Raw genomic sequence first — 17,699 nt, forward strand, 5'->3', positions numbered from 1 at the left:
TTCCATCGGGGTCTCTGTTGCCCAGGCTGGAGTGCAGTGGCATGATCACGGCTTATCGCAGCTTCAACCTTCTGGGCTCAGGCAATCCTCCCACTGCCAATTTTATATATATATATATAGTAGAGACTAGGTCTCATTGTGTTGCCCAGGCTGGTCTTGAACTCCTGGCCTCAAGCAATTATCCCACCTTGGCCTCCTAAAGTGCTGGAATTACAGGTGTGAGCCACCGCCTCATTCTTGAACATTTAAGAATTACTAGACATTTGAAATAAAAATTTAGCTGGGCTCGGTGGCTCAGCCTGTAATCCTGTGCTTTGGGAGGCCTAGGTGAGTGAATTGCCTGAGCCCATGGGTTCGAGACCCGCTTGGGCAACTTGGCGAGACCTCATCTCTACAAAAATTCAAAAAATTAGCTGGACATGGTAGCGCACGCCTGTAGTTCCAGCTACTTGGAAGGCTGAGGTGGAAGGATCACCGGAGCCCAGAAGGTTGAGGCTGTGGTGGCCGGGAGTGGCCACTGCACTCCAGTCTGGGCGACTGTGTGAGACTCCAACTCAAAAAAAAAAGAAAGAAAAATTTAAAATAAAGATACTAATAAAAATTTAAAATGAAGATACTAATAAAAATAAACTTGAAGGACACAAACAATGCAAGAAAAATAAGTCTTTTTAAAAACCATAGTTTCATTAATATCTTCAGGGTCACAAAAAATGTGTCTATGAAACAAGTACAGGCTACTGTAAAATGAGCATTCAGAGAATGGAAAGAGTTCTTAAAAAATAAAAACATGAAAATATGAACATTCTATAGACTTGGTTGATAAATTTAAGGAAATAGTCCAGAAAGTTGAACAGACATCAAATCGAAGACCTATGATAGAAATAGCAGCAATGGTGGCACAGTTCTGTAATATGGAAAAAAAAACCCTGAATTGTACACTTGAAAAGGATGAATTTAATGGCACGTGAATTATATTTCAACAAAACTGTTATTTTAAAAAAGAAAAATACTTGAAGGCAAGTCTAAGAATTCTAACATCTAAAAAGGAGAAGTTCCAGACATTGTAAACCAAAATAATATTATTGAATACTCAAAACTAGACATTTTCCTAGAATTAAAAATGATCATGAGTATGCCTGTTTAAAAAACCTTTCAGATTCTGAACAGTGTAAACAGATGTGGAGAGCCAAGTTTGGATGGTGCGGACTAATTGTGCCCATCTCAATAAATGAGAAAAGACTCACTCTAAGGTATAACATTATATAATTTTAAAATCACCAGGATAGAGGAATCCTTCAGTTTTCTAGAGGAAAAAATAATCAGTTGCAAATAAGCAAGAATATGAATGGCATTAGACTTCTGAAGAGCATTTCCAGAAGCTAGAACGTGGTGGGAGGAAAATGCATTTAAAATATTGAACTGATTTTGCAGAGGCAGAATGTACAATTCAATTTGAATTTCAAGACTGATAATGCCTTCCATATACCCAGAGGGCATGGCAAGGTTTATTACTGATGTAATCAGGCTTTCTTGGGGGAGAGGTATCTTCCGAGCAGGATAGAGAATTACTTAAGAGTACAAGGAAAGAAGACTGACCTGGACAGATCTTCTATGTACCTTTGCCCAGGAATGAAGCAGATGCTCTAAGAAAATCAGAGTAAATCAACGAAGAAGAAATCTTGGAATCCAGAATCAAAAAATACAGGAAATGTGTGAAGGAATTTCTTAGGATAATGGTAAAGGGAAACCTAAGAAGACATCTGTGCAGCATGTGTAGAGGAAAACAATCCAAATTTGAGCAAGTGGATTGAGATCTCCGATAGCAATACTTCTTTAAAAAAGAAAGAAAGAAAGAAAGAAAGAAACGACCTAAGGAAACAGAGGGGAAGGAAGAAAAGAAGGGAGGGAGGAAAGAAAAGAAAAAATAAACGGATAACCTGGTGTTTTTGAAAGTATTGAGGGGAAATTTATACTCTTGCAAAAAGTTTGGATGAAATAGTGATTAAGTACTTAGAAAAATAATTACAAAATTAGATGGTAACTCAGAGGAAAAACAAAAACTGCAAAAAAGTGATGGTTATAGCTCATGGTACAGGGCTCAGCTATGAGTATGTTTCAATAATAATAGAGACATTGAATACATTTAATTTAGAAATATTAGGGAGTTGGCTATCAAGAGAAACAGTTAATAGAGTTGTAAGTAGTTGCCTCCAGAGCTTAGGGAATTATGGTGGGGAGGTATAAGACAAGATAGCAGTTTTTGTTGTAAGTATTGTGGAACTATTTGGCATTTTAAAGATGTATAGAATAATTTGATTAAAATGTAATTTTTAAATGCATTTACTTCTCTTACTTGAGACATCAGGAGCAATCCCCCACTGATACAGCATGAGCCTTTATTATTTTTTCTGCCCAATTACCCAGTTGGTGAGTACAGGACTTTCCTTATTTCTGACCCTGGCTTGAGTTCCGGGTCTTAGTGGAAGGAATACCTCTGCTATGAGTGATATTCATGACATTTTGAAAAGGAGGTGACAAGACAGATATAACAATGTGGATGGGAAGGATGAAGTCAGAGTCAGGAGGATAAAAGTTGGCAAGGAAAGGGACAGGACACTCTAGTGGAATGGGGAAAGCTAGGAAGACTCAGAGGGACAGCCTACCTCTGACAGCAGAAGGATTATAGATTGGGGTCAGTCAATTTAAGTGTTGTAGTGGTGGCTGGAGGAGGTAGCCAGGTAGGAAACAATTGTCAGCTTTAATGAGGCAATTGGAATAGGAGAAAAATTTGTAGTGAGGCCAAGGAAGAAAGGACAAAAAGTTAGCTGTCTCAGGTAGGTAATAGGTGAGTAGAGATAGGCGTAAGTCAGTTCTAGGACAAAGGATAACATTTTCAGAACAGTGCTTCCCTTTGATCTCTTACCCTCACCCTTCCCCTTATCCATTTCTATCAGTGTTGACCTCTACCTTGTCATATCAGAAATGTTTAATAAATGCTGACTAAATGTAGCAGAGTATGTTCCATTTTTTTACAAAACCTTCTGGCTCTCCCCAACTTTTAGTACTATGTTTTATCCCTATTATTTATTGAACAGTTCTTCATTCTAGTTTACTTTTATAGAGATGACTTTAAATTGTCTGAACCTGAGAAGATTCGCTGTTCAAATATTTTGCCCATTTTCTTATTAATGATGGTTGTTTTCTTATTTTTGAGTTTTCAGAGTTCTTTATTTTCTGGATTGCAGTCCATTTGCAAATATTTTCTCCCTATCTGTAGCTTGTCTTTTCATCCTAGCAATCTTTTGTGAAGAGAAGTTTTAAATTTTGGTAAAGTCCAATGTATCATTGCTATTGTTTATAAATCATTAGTGTTAAACCTTTGCCTAATTTAGTGTCATAATGATTTTCTCTTGTTTTTTTTTCTTAGAAGTTTTAGCTTTAAGACTTACGTTTAGATCTATGATCCATTTAGAGTTAATTACAGGATGGAAAGTATGAGTGCCACTTTTTTTTGTTTTGCATGTAGATACCCAGTTGTTCCAGAACAATTTTTTTAAAAGACTATTCTTTATCCACTGAATTGCCTTTAGATCTCAATAAAAAATCAGTTGCTCATTTGTGTGTGAGTCTATTTCTCCACTCTCTGTTCAGTTTCTTTACTCTGTTTGTCTGTGTTTAGACTGATCATGTTTTAGATAGAATAAGTAGAATAACCAGAATAACCCTCTTCTATCCTCAGCTAATCAGCTTGCAATTAGTGGGTTACTTTTATATAAAACTTGAGTTTTTGAACCAAGAATCACAACTGAACCAAAGTAGAGAAGGAGTAAGTTATAAAATGAAAACTTTGAAAAACAATAGAAGAGGATTATAATGCCTTTTATCAACATCAGAAATAGAATTATTATCCGAGATTCAAATTAAAATGGTTTAAAATATGCCTTTTCAGTTGTATATAAGAAGTTTTGCATTCATAATCTATAATTAAGCTTGTATATTTTCATAAACTTAAGTTTTTAGGATTTCAAGTCTATTTTCCATTGGAGCGTTTTATCCATTTTTTCTATTCTACAGGATTAAGCTTGCAGCATAATTCCAGTTCTCTTCTGAGCTGTTCAATCACAGATTCTTATACAGACTATAACAGTCTTGAAGAGAGTTCAACTAGCTTACCGTCACCTGAACTATTCAGAGGATCAGATTATTTAGGTAAGAAAATAATTTTGACCTTAAATTGCTCTACTATAGAAATTGTTCCTTTGTCCACAGATCCTCTAATGAATAAATGTTCCTTTGGAGAATGCATACTTCTCTTTCTCATCAGCACTTCTCTCCCTTGATGACTACCCATTGTGCTCCATGCTCAGACACATAGGATTATAGAGCAAAAACCCTCAGATGAAAGAAGGATAATGAAATGTCATTTAGGGGCCAGGCTCTGTGGCTCGGCCTATAATCACAGCAGTTTGGGAAGCCAAGGTGAGTGGATTGTCTTGAGTCCGTGGGTTTGAGACCAGCCCAGGCAACTTGGTGAGACTTCATCTCTACAATAAACCAAAAATTAGCTGGGTGTGGTAGTGTGTGCCTGCAGTTCCAGCTGCTTGGAAGGCTGAGGCGGAAGGATCGCCAGAGCCCAGCAGGTTGGCACTGGAGTGACTGTGAGTGTGCCACTACCCTCCAGCCTGGGCAACAGAGTGAGACTCCAACTCAAAAAGATAAAAAGAAAAAGAAATGTCATTTATGTTTACATATAATACACATCCAATTATTAATCAATTTTACACATAATGAATGTATACTTGTTCTCCTGAACTACAGGCTACCTTTTATTTCCTATTCTTCTCTTAGTTTTCAGCAAATAACTTAATCATTAGCTAGGCCAAGTCCCTGCCTGAATTATCTCTATAAATTAATAGTTGTTCACACTTATTATACATACTTTGGTTAATAATGGCAGATTAAATATATGAGTTCTGACAGATTTATGAACTTATCCTAGAAAAAGTGCAACATACCTCATTGCTGATTATCACTACAGTCACTTTTGAAATACTCCCCTTGGGAAGCTGTACACCGATGCCTAGTCCACCCATCAAAGCAATTTTGGAACTTTTTTTCAGGAGTGGCCATCAGAGCTGTCATCACAAGAATGTCAGCATTTGAATTAGAGCAATAAACAAACATTAAATTTCTTGTTAAACTTGGCAAGAGTGAAAGTGAAATCAGGGACATGTTAGTCCAAGATTATGGAGATAATGTCTTGAAGAAAATGGCAATGTGCAAATGGATTAAATGTTTTCTTGAGGGGAGAGAAAGCGTCACTGATGAAGAGTGGTCAGGACAGCCAGTAATGAACCAAACTGACAAAAACATTGCAAAAATTGGTTGAATTGTGCATCAAAATCGTCAGTTAACTGTGAGAAGCATCGCCAACCAAATAAACATTGATAGAGAAACAGAAAAATTTGACTGAAAATCTTGGCATGAAAAATGTGTGTGCCAAAATGGTCCTGAAGGAGCTCTTGCATCATAATGCACCAGCTCACACAGCACTGTCTGTGAGGGAGTTTTTAGCCTGTAAGCAAATAACTATTGGAATACCCTTCCTACTTACCTGCTCTGGCCCCAGTGACTTTTTTTTTTTTTTTTTTTTTTTTTTTTTACTCAAAAAAAGGAAATATTGAAAGGAAGGCATTTTGATGACTTTCAGGACATCCAGAGTTATATGACAACAGCTCTGATGGAAAAAGAATTCCTTGACTAGGCGCTGGTGTTGGTGCATAGCTTCTCAAGGATAGTACTTCAAAGGTGACTGTAGTGATATTCAGCAGTGTGGTATGTAGCACTTTTTCTAGGATGAGTTCATGAACTTAGTTGTCATGCTTCATATGCCTTCTTCCACAGCCTTACAGTGGCAGCAGATGGCTTTCTTTTTTTTTTTTATATTTAAAGTCATAAACCCATTGGGCAGAGGGGATTAGAAAGAAGAAAGCATAAAGTTTGGAAAGCTAGAGAGCAGATGGTCTGATATAGCAGACTTAAGAAAGCTGAGTCCTCAGTCAACAATATGAGGAACCCAGAAACAACCAAATTTGCAATGTTACCACAGAAAGGCTCATAATTTGGCTACACCAAATACTTGTAAAAAGATATGTCAGAAACATGAAAGATATGCTGCTGCTTTCCTACTCAAAGGGAGCCTGCAAATTTATTATTTGGGATATTTTGAAACAGAGAGACTGTGACTAGAAGACAGTAGGTACTGTTAATAGCAGGGATACTATGGCATGTTGAAATGTTGGTCCCAATTAGTCATTTCTTTGTAGCAGCAGTATATATTTGTGCCCTTTTCATAGTCTCATACTGGGTAAAGTATACATTTCTACTCTTTGGCTTCGGGGTTGGCCATGTCACTTGTTTTGGTGGAAGAAAAGTAAGAAAGGTTTTAAAATGTGCTTAAATAATTGGGTTTGTCCTCTTGTACTTTTGCCCTTATCAATTAGATGATATCCTAATTAGCTCTGCCTCTTTTGTGAAACCTCAGAATGAAAGATACAGAATAGAGCAGTCCAGGCAACCTGAAGACTGCAGAGAGCTGCTCCAGCTGATCTGCAGACTTGTAATCTAAAGCAGAGCTGCCTGAGCCAACCACTAGACATGGAAACAAGAAATAAATGCTCTTCATTTTATGCCACTGAGATTTGGAATTGTTCGCTATATAGCAAAATCTAACTGCTGCACATAATGTGCTGAGAAAAGGAATTTAAGTAAAAACATTCATGTTTATTGTAGAATGTGCTCACTGAATGCCTAATTCCACCCCAGCAGCCCATTTTTCTGCTCAGACCTGAACATTCTGGCAAGAGAATGAAAGGTTATTTTCTCAGGAATCTGAGTAGTCTAAAAGAAAGTGCCTAAGTATGCTGACCTCAAGAGTCCTCAATGTGCCAACTATGTGGCAAGCCCCACCAAAGCCATAGGGATTCTACTTAGCCTTGTAGGGCCCCCTTTTAAATATGAGCAGAGAGCCAAGGATCACCAGACTTTTGAGGAAAGTGTCTCTCCTTAAAAAAAAAAAATCAGGCTGGATGCAGTGGCTTACAGCTATAATCCCAACTCTGGGAGGTTGAGGTGAGAGAATTGCTTGAGGTCAGGAGTTCGAGACCAAATTGGGTAACAAAGCAAGACTTGTCTCTATAAAAAATAGAAAAATTAGCCAGGCACAGTAGTGCACACCTGTAGTCCCAGCTACTGGGGAGGCTGAGGCAAGAGGATTGCTTGAGCCCAAGAGTTCAAGGCCATAGTGAGCCACGATTGTGTCAGTGAAACCCTGTCTCAAAAAAGAAAGGAAGAAAGGAAGGGAAGGGATGAAGGATTGATTAAGCCAAGAAAGAAAAGTCCCAGCTACTCAGGAGACTGAGGCAGAAAAATCACAAATCACTGTCCCCCAGAAATTTGAGGCTGTGATTGTGCCACTGCACTCCAACTTGAGCAACAGAGTGAGACCCTGACTATATATATATATATATATACACACACATATATACATACACACACACACACACACACACACACACACACACACACACACACACACACACACACACACACACACATACACACATATATGTAGCCCTGGGCCTTCCTGCTCCCCATGGACTTGCCAATCAACAGCAATACCTGAATGCTTTGTGAGAAATCCATAAATTAGTTGAGGAGCTCTTGCACCCTGGACAAACACGGGGCCAAGCACTTTGAAGCCAGCAGAAAAATTCAAGACATCTTCTCACCTACCCCTGGAACAGTACTATACAGTTTGGAGGAAGCCTCCAGTTCCCAGCTTCTCCTAGACAGAAGGTGAGAGAGAAAGTACTGGACCATACATCCAGTGTTCTGAATTCTGAGGGAACTGACTTCTGTCTTGCCTATCTCAAAGTGCTGACAGGCCCCAACATACCCCAGGTGCCTGATGATTGCTGAGAACAAAGAAGATAATTTGATATAGCACTCAGTGCAGAGTGAGTGGGCAAAAAACCCAGATCCTAGCTTCTCCCTGGAGAGGGAAGGAGTTGGACTGTATGTCCAGTGTTCCAACTTTTTCAGGGGCTGCCTATGGAACTTGTTTCTGTCTCACCTGTCTTGGAATACTGACAGGATCCTAAATACTCTAGATGCCTGGGGGCTGCTAAGATCAAAGACAGTAGTTTGGACAGGCACAGATTGAGAGGCCCACAGAATCTCTAGCTAGGCTGATTGGTAAGGGTCTTCTCTTGTACAGTGACATTCCATGAGACTGGGAGGTGTGGCTGTTCTTCTTCCTTCTTCCTCCTCCTCCTTTCTTCCTCCTTCCTCCTTCTCCTCCTCCTCCTCTTCCTCCTCCTCTGATACCAACAACAGACGTCAATGAAAATGAAGAAACAGAGAAACATGGTCTAAACAAGGAACAAGATAAACCCCAAGAACTGACCCTAATGGAATGGAGATATACAAATTATCTGGCAGCTAATTAAAAAATAATCATCGCCAGGCTCAGTGGCTCAGCCTGTAATCCCGTGCCTTTGGAAGGTCGAGGGGAGTGGATTGCCTGAGCCCGCGGATTCGAGACCTGCCTGGGCAACTTGGTGAGACCTCATCTCTACAATAAATCAAAAAATTAGCCGGATGTGGTAGTGCACGCCTGTAATTCCAGCTACTGAAAGGCTGAGGCGGAAGGATCACTGGAGCCCAGCAGGTCGAGCCTGCGGTGGCTGGGAGTGGCGACTGCACTCCAGTCTGGGCGACAGAGTGAGACTCCAACTCAAAAAAAAAAAAAAATCATCACAAAGATACTCAACAAGCTTAGGAGAACAATGCATGAACAAAGTGAGAATTTTAACAAAAAGTTTAAAAACCAAATAAGAGTCTTGGAGCTGATAAATACAATAACTGAACTGAGGTTGGCTGTGGAAGGAAGGAAGATTTTAAGCCAGGAAAAGGAGGTTTTAAGCTCATGCCTGTAATCCCATCACATTAGGAGGCCCAGGTGATAGTACCATTAGTTTGAAACTAGCCTGGGAAGCATAGCAAGCTCACCTCTCCAAAAAATAATCAGATTAGCTGAGTGTGGTGGCATGCACCTGTAGTCTTAGCTACTTGGTGGCTTGGGTAGGAGGATTGCTTGAGCTCTGGAGTTCAAGGATACAGTGGCCTATGACTGCGCTAGTGCACTCCAGTCAGGGCAACAGAGTGAGACCCTGTCTCTAAGAAGGAAAAAAACAAACACAAAAACCCTGAAAAACCAAATAGAAAGGTGTAACAGCAGACTAGATCAAGAATTAAGAATCAGTGAGTGTGAAGACAGGTCACTTAAAATTATACAGTGAAAGAAAGTGAAGAAATCCTAAGAGACTTGTGGGACACCATCAAACAGACCATTGTATGCATGAGAGTCCCAGAAGAAAAGGGAGTAAGGGCTAGAAAGCTTATTCAAAGAAATAATGGTTGAAAAAAATCTCAAATCTAGGGAATGAAATGAACATCAAGATCCAGTAAGCTCAGTGAACCCAAATAAGAGGAACACAAATCTACACTGAGATACATTATAAATTATAAAAAGAATTTTGTAAACAACAAAATAAAAATGACTTGATACATGCAATGGAACCCATAAAAGTGTGAGTGGATTTCTCAACAGAAACCTTGCTGATCAACAGAATGGACTGATATATTTAAAGTGCTGAAAGAAAAATTATCAACCAAGAATAATATACCAATCAAAACTGTTTTTCAAAAATGAAGGAGAGTTAAGTACTTTCAGACGATAGCTGAGGGGAGTTCATCACCACTAGACCTGCCTTGCAAGAATTGCTCGAGGGAGTTCTTCAAGTTGAAACTCAGGAACACTAAACAGCAACATGAAAGTATAAAACTCACTGGTAAAGGTAAACATATATACAAATACAGAATGCGGAAATGTTGCAGTAGTGATGTGTAAATCACTTTTAATTCCAGCATAAATGTTAAAAGAAATATTAAAAATACCTCTAACTAGAAATATGTTATGAATACAGCATAAAAATATGTAAATGGTGACATCAGTAACAAACTGCTGGAGGGGGAGAAGTAAAAATGTAATTTTTGTATGCAGTTGAAATAAAGTTATCAGTTTAAAACAGACTGTCACCACTATACAAAATTTTATGTAAGCTTCATGGTCACCAAAAATTAAATATAGATGATACAAGAATAAAATTAAAGCATTATTAATGTATAAAAATCAATTAAACACAAATGGAGACAAAAAGGACAAAAGAAGGACAAAAGAATTATAAGACAGGCAATTAACAAATGATAATAGTAAGTGGTATTTATCGCTGGAATGCAAGGATGATTTAATATACGAAAATCAATTATATGATACATTACATTAACAGAATGAAGGATAGAAATCACATAATCATCTTAATAGATGCAGAAAAAAGGATTTGACAAAATTAAACACCTTTTATGAGAACTCTCAAAATACAAACAGAAGGCAATGACCTCAATATAACAGAGGCCATAAATGAAAAGCCCATAGCTAGCATCATAGTGGTAAAAACTGAATGCCATTTCTGTAAGATCAGAAAGAAGGCAACCAATGAGTCTAAGCCAGTTGTATTCAGCATAGTACTGATTGTCCTAGCCAAAGGAATTAGGCCGCAAAAAGAAATAAAAAGGACACAAATTGGAAAAAAGAAAATATAATCTGTGTTTACGAACTGCATGATCCTATATGTAATAAACCCTAAGGTTGCCACAGAAACCTTATTTGAAGTAATAAGTGAATTCAGTGAAGTTTCAGATTATAAAATCAATTTACAAAGATCAGTTATGTTTCTATATACTAATATCAACTATCTAAAAAGGAAATTAAGAAAACAATCCCAATATCAAATCAATATCAAAGATAATAAAATACTTAAGAATAAATATAAAGAACTAAAAGACCTGTACACTGGAAATTACAAAGCAATGATGAAAGAAAATTTAAAAGATACAAACATTTGTAAATACTTCCTGAGTAAATGGCTTAGAAGACTTAATATTGTAAAAATGTTTGCATATTCAAATCGGTTTACAAATTTGATGCAATCTCTATCAAAATGGCATTTTATTTTTATATAAATAGAAAAGCGACCCTAAAATTTGTATGGAACTACAAAGGACCACAAATAGTCAAAACAATCTTGAGAAAGAAAAACAAAGTAGGAGCATTTTACCCTTGATTTTGAAATACATTGCAAAGTTGCAATAATTAAAACTATGATACTTTCATAAAGACAGACATATAGACCAACAGAACAGAATAGAGAACCCAGAAGTGAATCCATGCATATATAGTTAACTGATCTTTGACAGGGTGTCTAGAATACACAATGAGGAAAGGATATACTCTTCAACAAAAGCTGTTGAGAAAACTATATATACACTTGCAAAATATGGAGTTAGATTTTTATACCATACAAAAGAGTCAATTAAAAATGGATTAAAAGCAAACATAAGACCTGAAACTAAAAATCCTGGAAGAAGACATAGGGAAAAATTTTCATGACATTAGTCTTGGCAATGATTGCTTGGATGTGACAGCAAACACATAGACACAAACAGCAATAGACAAGTGGTTCTACATCAAACTAAAAAGCTTCCACACAGCAAAAGTAGCAATCAACAGAGTGATACGTCAGCCTACTGAAATGAGAGAAAATATTTGTAAATTGTATATCTGATGAGTGTTTAAATACATATATGTATATATACATATACATAAATTACATACAGAACTCCTATAGTTCAATAGCAAACAAAACAACCTGATTCAGAAGTAGTCAAATAACTTGAATAAACATTTATCCAAAGAAGAAACAGAAATGACCAACAAGTGTATGCAAAAATGCTCAACATCACTAAGCCTCAGGAATGTGCAAATCAAAGCCACAATAAGCTATCACCTCATACCTATTAAGATGACTGGTATCAAAAAGCAAAAGCAGGAGATAACAAGGGTTGGCAAGGGTGTGGATAAATTAGAACAATTGCACACTGCTGGTGGAAATGTAAAATGGTGCAATAGCTATGCAAACAGTATGGAATATTTTCTAAAACTAGAACTACCATGTGACCCAGCAATCCCTCTTCTGGGTATTTATCCAAAATAATTAAAATTAGGATCTTGATGAGATATTAACACTCCAAGATTCATTGCAGCATTGTTCACAAAATAGCCAAGAAGTAGAAACAACCTAAATGTTCGCTGAAGGATGAATGGAGTAAGGAGATGCTATGTACACGCTATTGTATATTATTCAGTCTTAAAAAAGAAAAATCTTGCCATTTGCAATGACATGGATGAGTCTTGAGAACAGAAGGTCAGATACCTCATAATTCCACTTGGATAAGCTATCTAAGACAGTCAAACTCATAGAAGCAGAGATTAGTATGGTGGTAGACAAAATATGGTGGGTTGAGAAAGTTGGGAGTTGCTATTCAAAGGGTGTTAAGTTTCAGTTACACAAGATGAGTACATTCTAGAGAACTGCTTTACAACACTGTATACTTAAAAATACCAGATGTACACTTAAAAGTTTGTTTAAAGGGTAAATCTCATGATAAGTGTGCTTACCTCAATAAAATTTAAAAGAAGAAGAAGAGGAGGGGAGACTACAAGGAGAGGAAAATATTGAGAAATCTGTTGAGGTAATAAAATATCTTTTGTATCCATCAAATAGAAATATAATGCTGTAAAAAATATATATATACATATTTTTTGAGTTGGAGTCTCACTGTGTCGCCCAGACTGGAATGCAGTGACCGCTCCCGGCCACCACAGCCTTGACCTGCTGGGGCTCCGGCGATCCTTCCGCCTCAGCCTTCCAAGTAGCTGGAACTACAGACGCGCGCTTCCACGCCTGGCTAATTTTTTGATTTATTGTAGAGATGAGGTCTCGCCAAGTTGCCCAGGTGGGTCTTGAACCCGCAGGCTCGGACAATCCACTCATCTCAGCCTCCCAAGGCATGGGATTACAGGCTGAGCCACCCAGCCGGGCCTATAAAAATATTTTTTAGAACAATTAAATGCAACAGCAGAATGGAAAACTCAGTAATTGGATTTTCTAATTTTGCAATTTTCTAGAAAAAAATAATCATAAGAAAAAAAGGATTGAAATTTGGAAGTAAAAAAGATAAGACAGAGGAACAGTATATAAAATTAAGTATTAAATAACAGACGTTTCAGAAAAAGGTAATAATGCAAATGGAAGAAAATTATTAAGGAAATAATTCAAGAACATTTTCTAGAGATAAAAATGTTTCCCACATTAAAAGGACCTCAGTATACCTAGTGCAGTAGATGGAAAACACCAGGGCACAGCATTATGAAATTTCAGATACTAGGAAATGGAATAAACATAATTGATTTGTATAATTGGGTAGAGTTTGAAATTAAACAGATTTAAAAATACACAGAAAAAAAGGTTGGTAATGACTCCAGAAACAATAAAAGATGGTCATGGTATAACACCAGAATAAGTAGCATTTTTATAGCATTTGATTATCATAATGTTTACATAGAATGTTTATCTAACAATATGTGATATAATAGTATGGGGACAATGGGAGGGGTGGAAAAGATTGGGATAGGGGATGTAACAGGGAATAACCCTATTCCGTAATGAGAAGTTAAGAGAAAGCTTAAAACTGACATCAAGTAATAACAGTTTAAGTACAATTGTTCCTCAATATCCATAGGGCATTGGCTTCAAGACCTCCCCCTCAGACACTAAAATTTAAGACTGCTCAGGCCAGGTGCGGTGGCTTAGCCTGTAATCCCAGCACTTTGGGAGGCCAAAGAGAGAGGATTGCCTGAGCCTGGGGGTTCAAGGCCAGCCCAGGCAACTTGGTGAGACCTTGTCTCTAAATAAATCAAAAAATAAACTGGGCATGGTGGCATTCGTCTGTAGTTCCAGCTACTTGGAAGGCTGAGATGGAAGGATCAGCTGAGCCCAGCTGGCCAAGGCAGCAGTGACTGTGAGCATGCCACTGCACTCCAGCCTGGGTGGCAAGAGTGAGACTCCAACTCAAAAAAAAAAAAAACAAAAAAAACACTCATAGCACAGTATTTGCATATAACCTATACTTATTCTCTTGTATACCTAGAGTCATCTTTAGATTACTTATACCTAATACAATGTAAATACCATGTATATAGTTGTTATATTGTATTAGGAAATAATGACAAGAAAAAAACCCTGCACATTTCAGTGCAGATGCAATTTTTTTCCTGAATATTTTTGATCTGTAATTGGTTGAATTCATAGATGCAGAACCCATGGATGTGGAAGGTCAACTGTATGCTATTTAGTGATATGATTTTTAATCCCACATAACACATCTAAAATTTGAGAGGCAGCTCACAATGTGTGTTGCCTGTTCCTTAGATCAGTATTTATATGGAACAAAAATCTGCAAAAGAAGGAAGGGAGGGTTCAAGAACCAGAATAGACCATAGCTTATTTACTGTCTTGATGTCATCAAGGCTTATCTTTTTGTTCTGTCTTATCCAAAACCTCCTTTAATTACCATAGTTTTTGGTATGAACTGGGACATAAGTTGGCATGTGGAAGGTAGCCCACCATTTGTAGGCTGTTGTTCAACATCTTGTGCCATTTCCCCTCTGTTTGTTTGTCTGTTTGTTTTTTAGACTGGGAGTGTCCCACATTGAAAGAGCACACACAATGGAAGAATTCCACTCTTCTGGATACTAGTAAAGCAGTAGCAATAGAGAAGGCACCACAGTTTTCAAACCTCTCTGCAATTTTAAGTGAGTTACACATCACAGGGAAACATTTGTCATCTGTGTTAGAAAATCAAAGTATTTTTTCTCTTGAATGATTTGTAAGCTAAGGTTATCAGTTGGGTTGCCTTTGGCCACAGATAATATCTAATAGTAGCTTAAGTACACCTGAGTTTCCTTTTTTTAATTTAAAAAATGTAGATATGGAATCTTGCTATGTTTCCCTGGCTGAACTCCTGGGCTTCAGTGGTCCTCCCTCCTCAGTCTTCTGAGTAGCTTGAGCTACAGTCAAGTCACTGTGCCAAGCAGGTTTTACTTTTTTTTTTTTTTTTTTTGAGTTGGAGTCTCACTCTGTCACCCAGGCTGGAGTGCAGTAGCGGGCTCACAGCCACCCCAGTGTCGACCTGCTGGGCTCAGGCAATCCTTCTGCCTCAGCCTTCCTGGTAGCCAGAACTACAGGTGCGCACTGCCTGGCTGGCTAATTTTTGATTTATTGTAGAGATGAGATCTCGCCAAGTTGCCCAGGCTGGTCTTGTACCCATGGGCTCAGGCAATCCCCTCACCTTGGCCTCCCAAAGCACTGGGATTGCAGACTTGAGCCATCATGCCAGGCCGGGTTTACTTTTTTATAACTTTTTTTTTTGAGACAGGTTCTCACCCTATTGCCCAAGCTGGATTGCAGTGCATGATCCATAGCTCACTGTTACCTCAAACTCCTAGGCTAAATTGATCTTCCCATTTCAGCCTCCCAAGTAGCTAAGACTATAGGCCCACATCACCACATCCAGCTAATTTTTAAATTTTTTGTAGAGACAGGATCTTGCTGTGTTGCCCAGGATGATCTTGAACTCCTGGCCTCAAGTAGTCCTTTCACCTGGGCCTCCCAAAGCACTGGGATAATAGGCATGAGCCACCATGTCCAGCCTTTTGCACCTTTTTATTTTGAACTAATTTTAGACTTTACTTTTAGTCTTTTCTTCTATTTCAAGATTCTGTCTGGATCCCACATTGCATTTAATTATTATTTCTCTTTTATGCAATTTGTGATAATTCCTTGAGTTTTTCAGAATACTGATTAGTTATTTTGTAGAATATTGCTTGGTTCAGGTTTTTCCTGATGTTTTCTCATGACTGAAATGAGATTATGCAATTTTTGGTAAGAATACCACAGAAATTATGTGTCCTCAGTGCATCTTATCATATCAAGAGGTTCATCATGTCATTATGTCTTATACCTGGTTATGTTAAATTTCATCATTTGGTTCAGGTGGTGTCTGTTGGGTTTATCCAATGTAAAGTTGCCATTTTCTTTTTATCATTAATAAATATCTAGAAAAAAATAGATTGTGACTATAAATTCTGCTTCTCTTTAGACTTTAGTTCACTAATTTTAGCAACGTTAGAGGAACTTGTTGACTGGAGCCCTTATTACTGTGCGGTTTGTCTGATGGTGATTTTATGTTCCACTCTTTCCTGCTACATTTATTTATTTATTTGAATTCTACTGTGAAAGAAAAATGATCTCTTTTCTGCCAATTGTTTATTTATTTGATTACTTATATCAATGTAGACATGGATATTCATTCTATGGGTTAAGATCCAATACTTTGGTTACTTATTTACTTATTTTAATTCCAGTGTATGTCTAAGTAGCTTCAGAAGTATTACCTCAGACCCCTATGAGAAATACATTTACAAAATAGATTACAGCATTTATGTACAGTTCTTTTTGTCTGTAACATTACAGTGTCCTGTCAAACAAAATGCTAATTTTCCAAAGTTACATAGGTTAGTTCTTTTGTCCCTACTTCCTTTAATATATAAGAAGTGTTATTCACTTGTAATACTTATGGTTAGATTCATTTGTACCATTGGATTCAATTTTGGGTTTTCCTGTCCTGTTTTGTTTTATTTATGTATTCAGGGAGTATGTGAAGGGATATGAAATATTACTATTTAAGAGTCATAGCTATAACAATTGTATTGTCAGAAAAGTATCGCTTTTTCTTTCCTGCTAATATCTTCCTGTTCTTTCTACCCCTTTCCCACCCATCTCCTGTAGGTAACCAGTTTATTTAGTTTCTGGTTTATCCTTCCTGTACTGATTTTATACAAATGAGGAGATACCTGTGTATTTCCTTATATCTTCCTCCTTGTTACATGAACAATAATGTACTACACAGCTACTTTTTTTCACTTTGGTTTTTCCACCTACAGTAAGTATATACTAGAAATCATTTCATGTGGATCTTCCTCTTATATTTTTACAACTGCATAGTACTCCATGGCGTGGATGTACTTTTGTTTATCTAACCACTCTTCTGTGAATTGGATATTTAGATTTTTCTCCAATATTTTGCCACTATAAACAATACAGTAATGAATAAGCTTATGATACATATTTTTATGTTACTGGCGGTATATCTTCAAGGTAGATTTCCAGAAGTAGGATGGCTGGGTCAAAAGGTAAGTGGATATATGGTTTTGTTGGGTGTTGCCAAGTTTTCCTCCAGGAGGATTACAGCAGTTTGCATTCCCACCAGTAATCTATGAAAGTGCTTGCCTCCTCTTATTCTTACCAACAAAATGTGTTGTCATATTTTATAATTTTTGCTATGCTAATAGGTGAGAATTGTTATCTCTGTTATTTAATTTGCATTTCCCTAATTATATGTGAATTTAACTTTTTTTATACATTTAAGGGCCATTTTTAGTTGAAGAATATTTTTCTTTTGTCTGTGGTATATACACTGTTAATATTTTCTCCCAGTTTTTTTGGTTAATGGTATTTTTGTCCTGCAAAAATTTTTTATTTATATTGGGTTAACTTTTCTTCCATACCAGTCTAGGGCTAGCATGGAGCTCACTAATGTAATTAAGATCATAAGTT

At 37.3% G+C, this 17,699-nt stretch overlaps 1 protein-coding gene across 1 annotated transcript in view; it reads left to right on the top strand.

Moving 5' to 3' along the window:
• MEIKIN (meiotic kinetochore factor) overlaps positions 1-17,699 on the top strand; it is a gene marked incomplete at its 3' end in the record, with an annotated part of 62,117 nt that overhangs the window by 6,681 nt on the left and 37,737 nt on the right. The window contains exons 5-6 of the mRNA XM_008067675.1: positions 4,075-4,209; positions 14,717-14,836. Of these exons, the coding sequence (XP_008065866.1) occupies positions 4,075-4,209; positions 14,717-14,836 (255 nt within the window). The remainder of the gene's footprint in view (positions 1-4,074; positions 4,210-14,716; positions 14,837-17,699) is intronic.

This window comes from Carlito syrichta, unplaced genomic scaffold (assembly GCF_000164805.1).
Source record: "Carlito syrichta isolate Samal-C Ts95f unplaced genomic scaffold, Tarsius_syrichta-2.0.1 Scaffold309733, whole genome shotgun sequence".
Classification (NCBI taxonomy): Eukaryota; Metazoa; Chordata; class Mammalia; order Primates; family Tarsiidae; genus Carlito; species Carlito syrichta.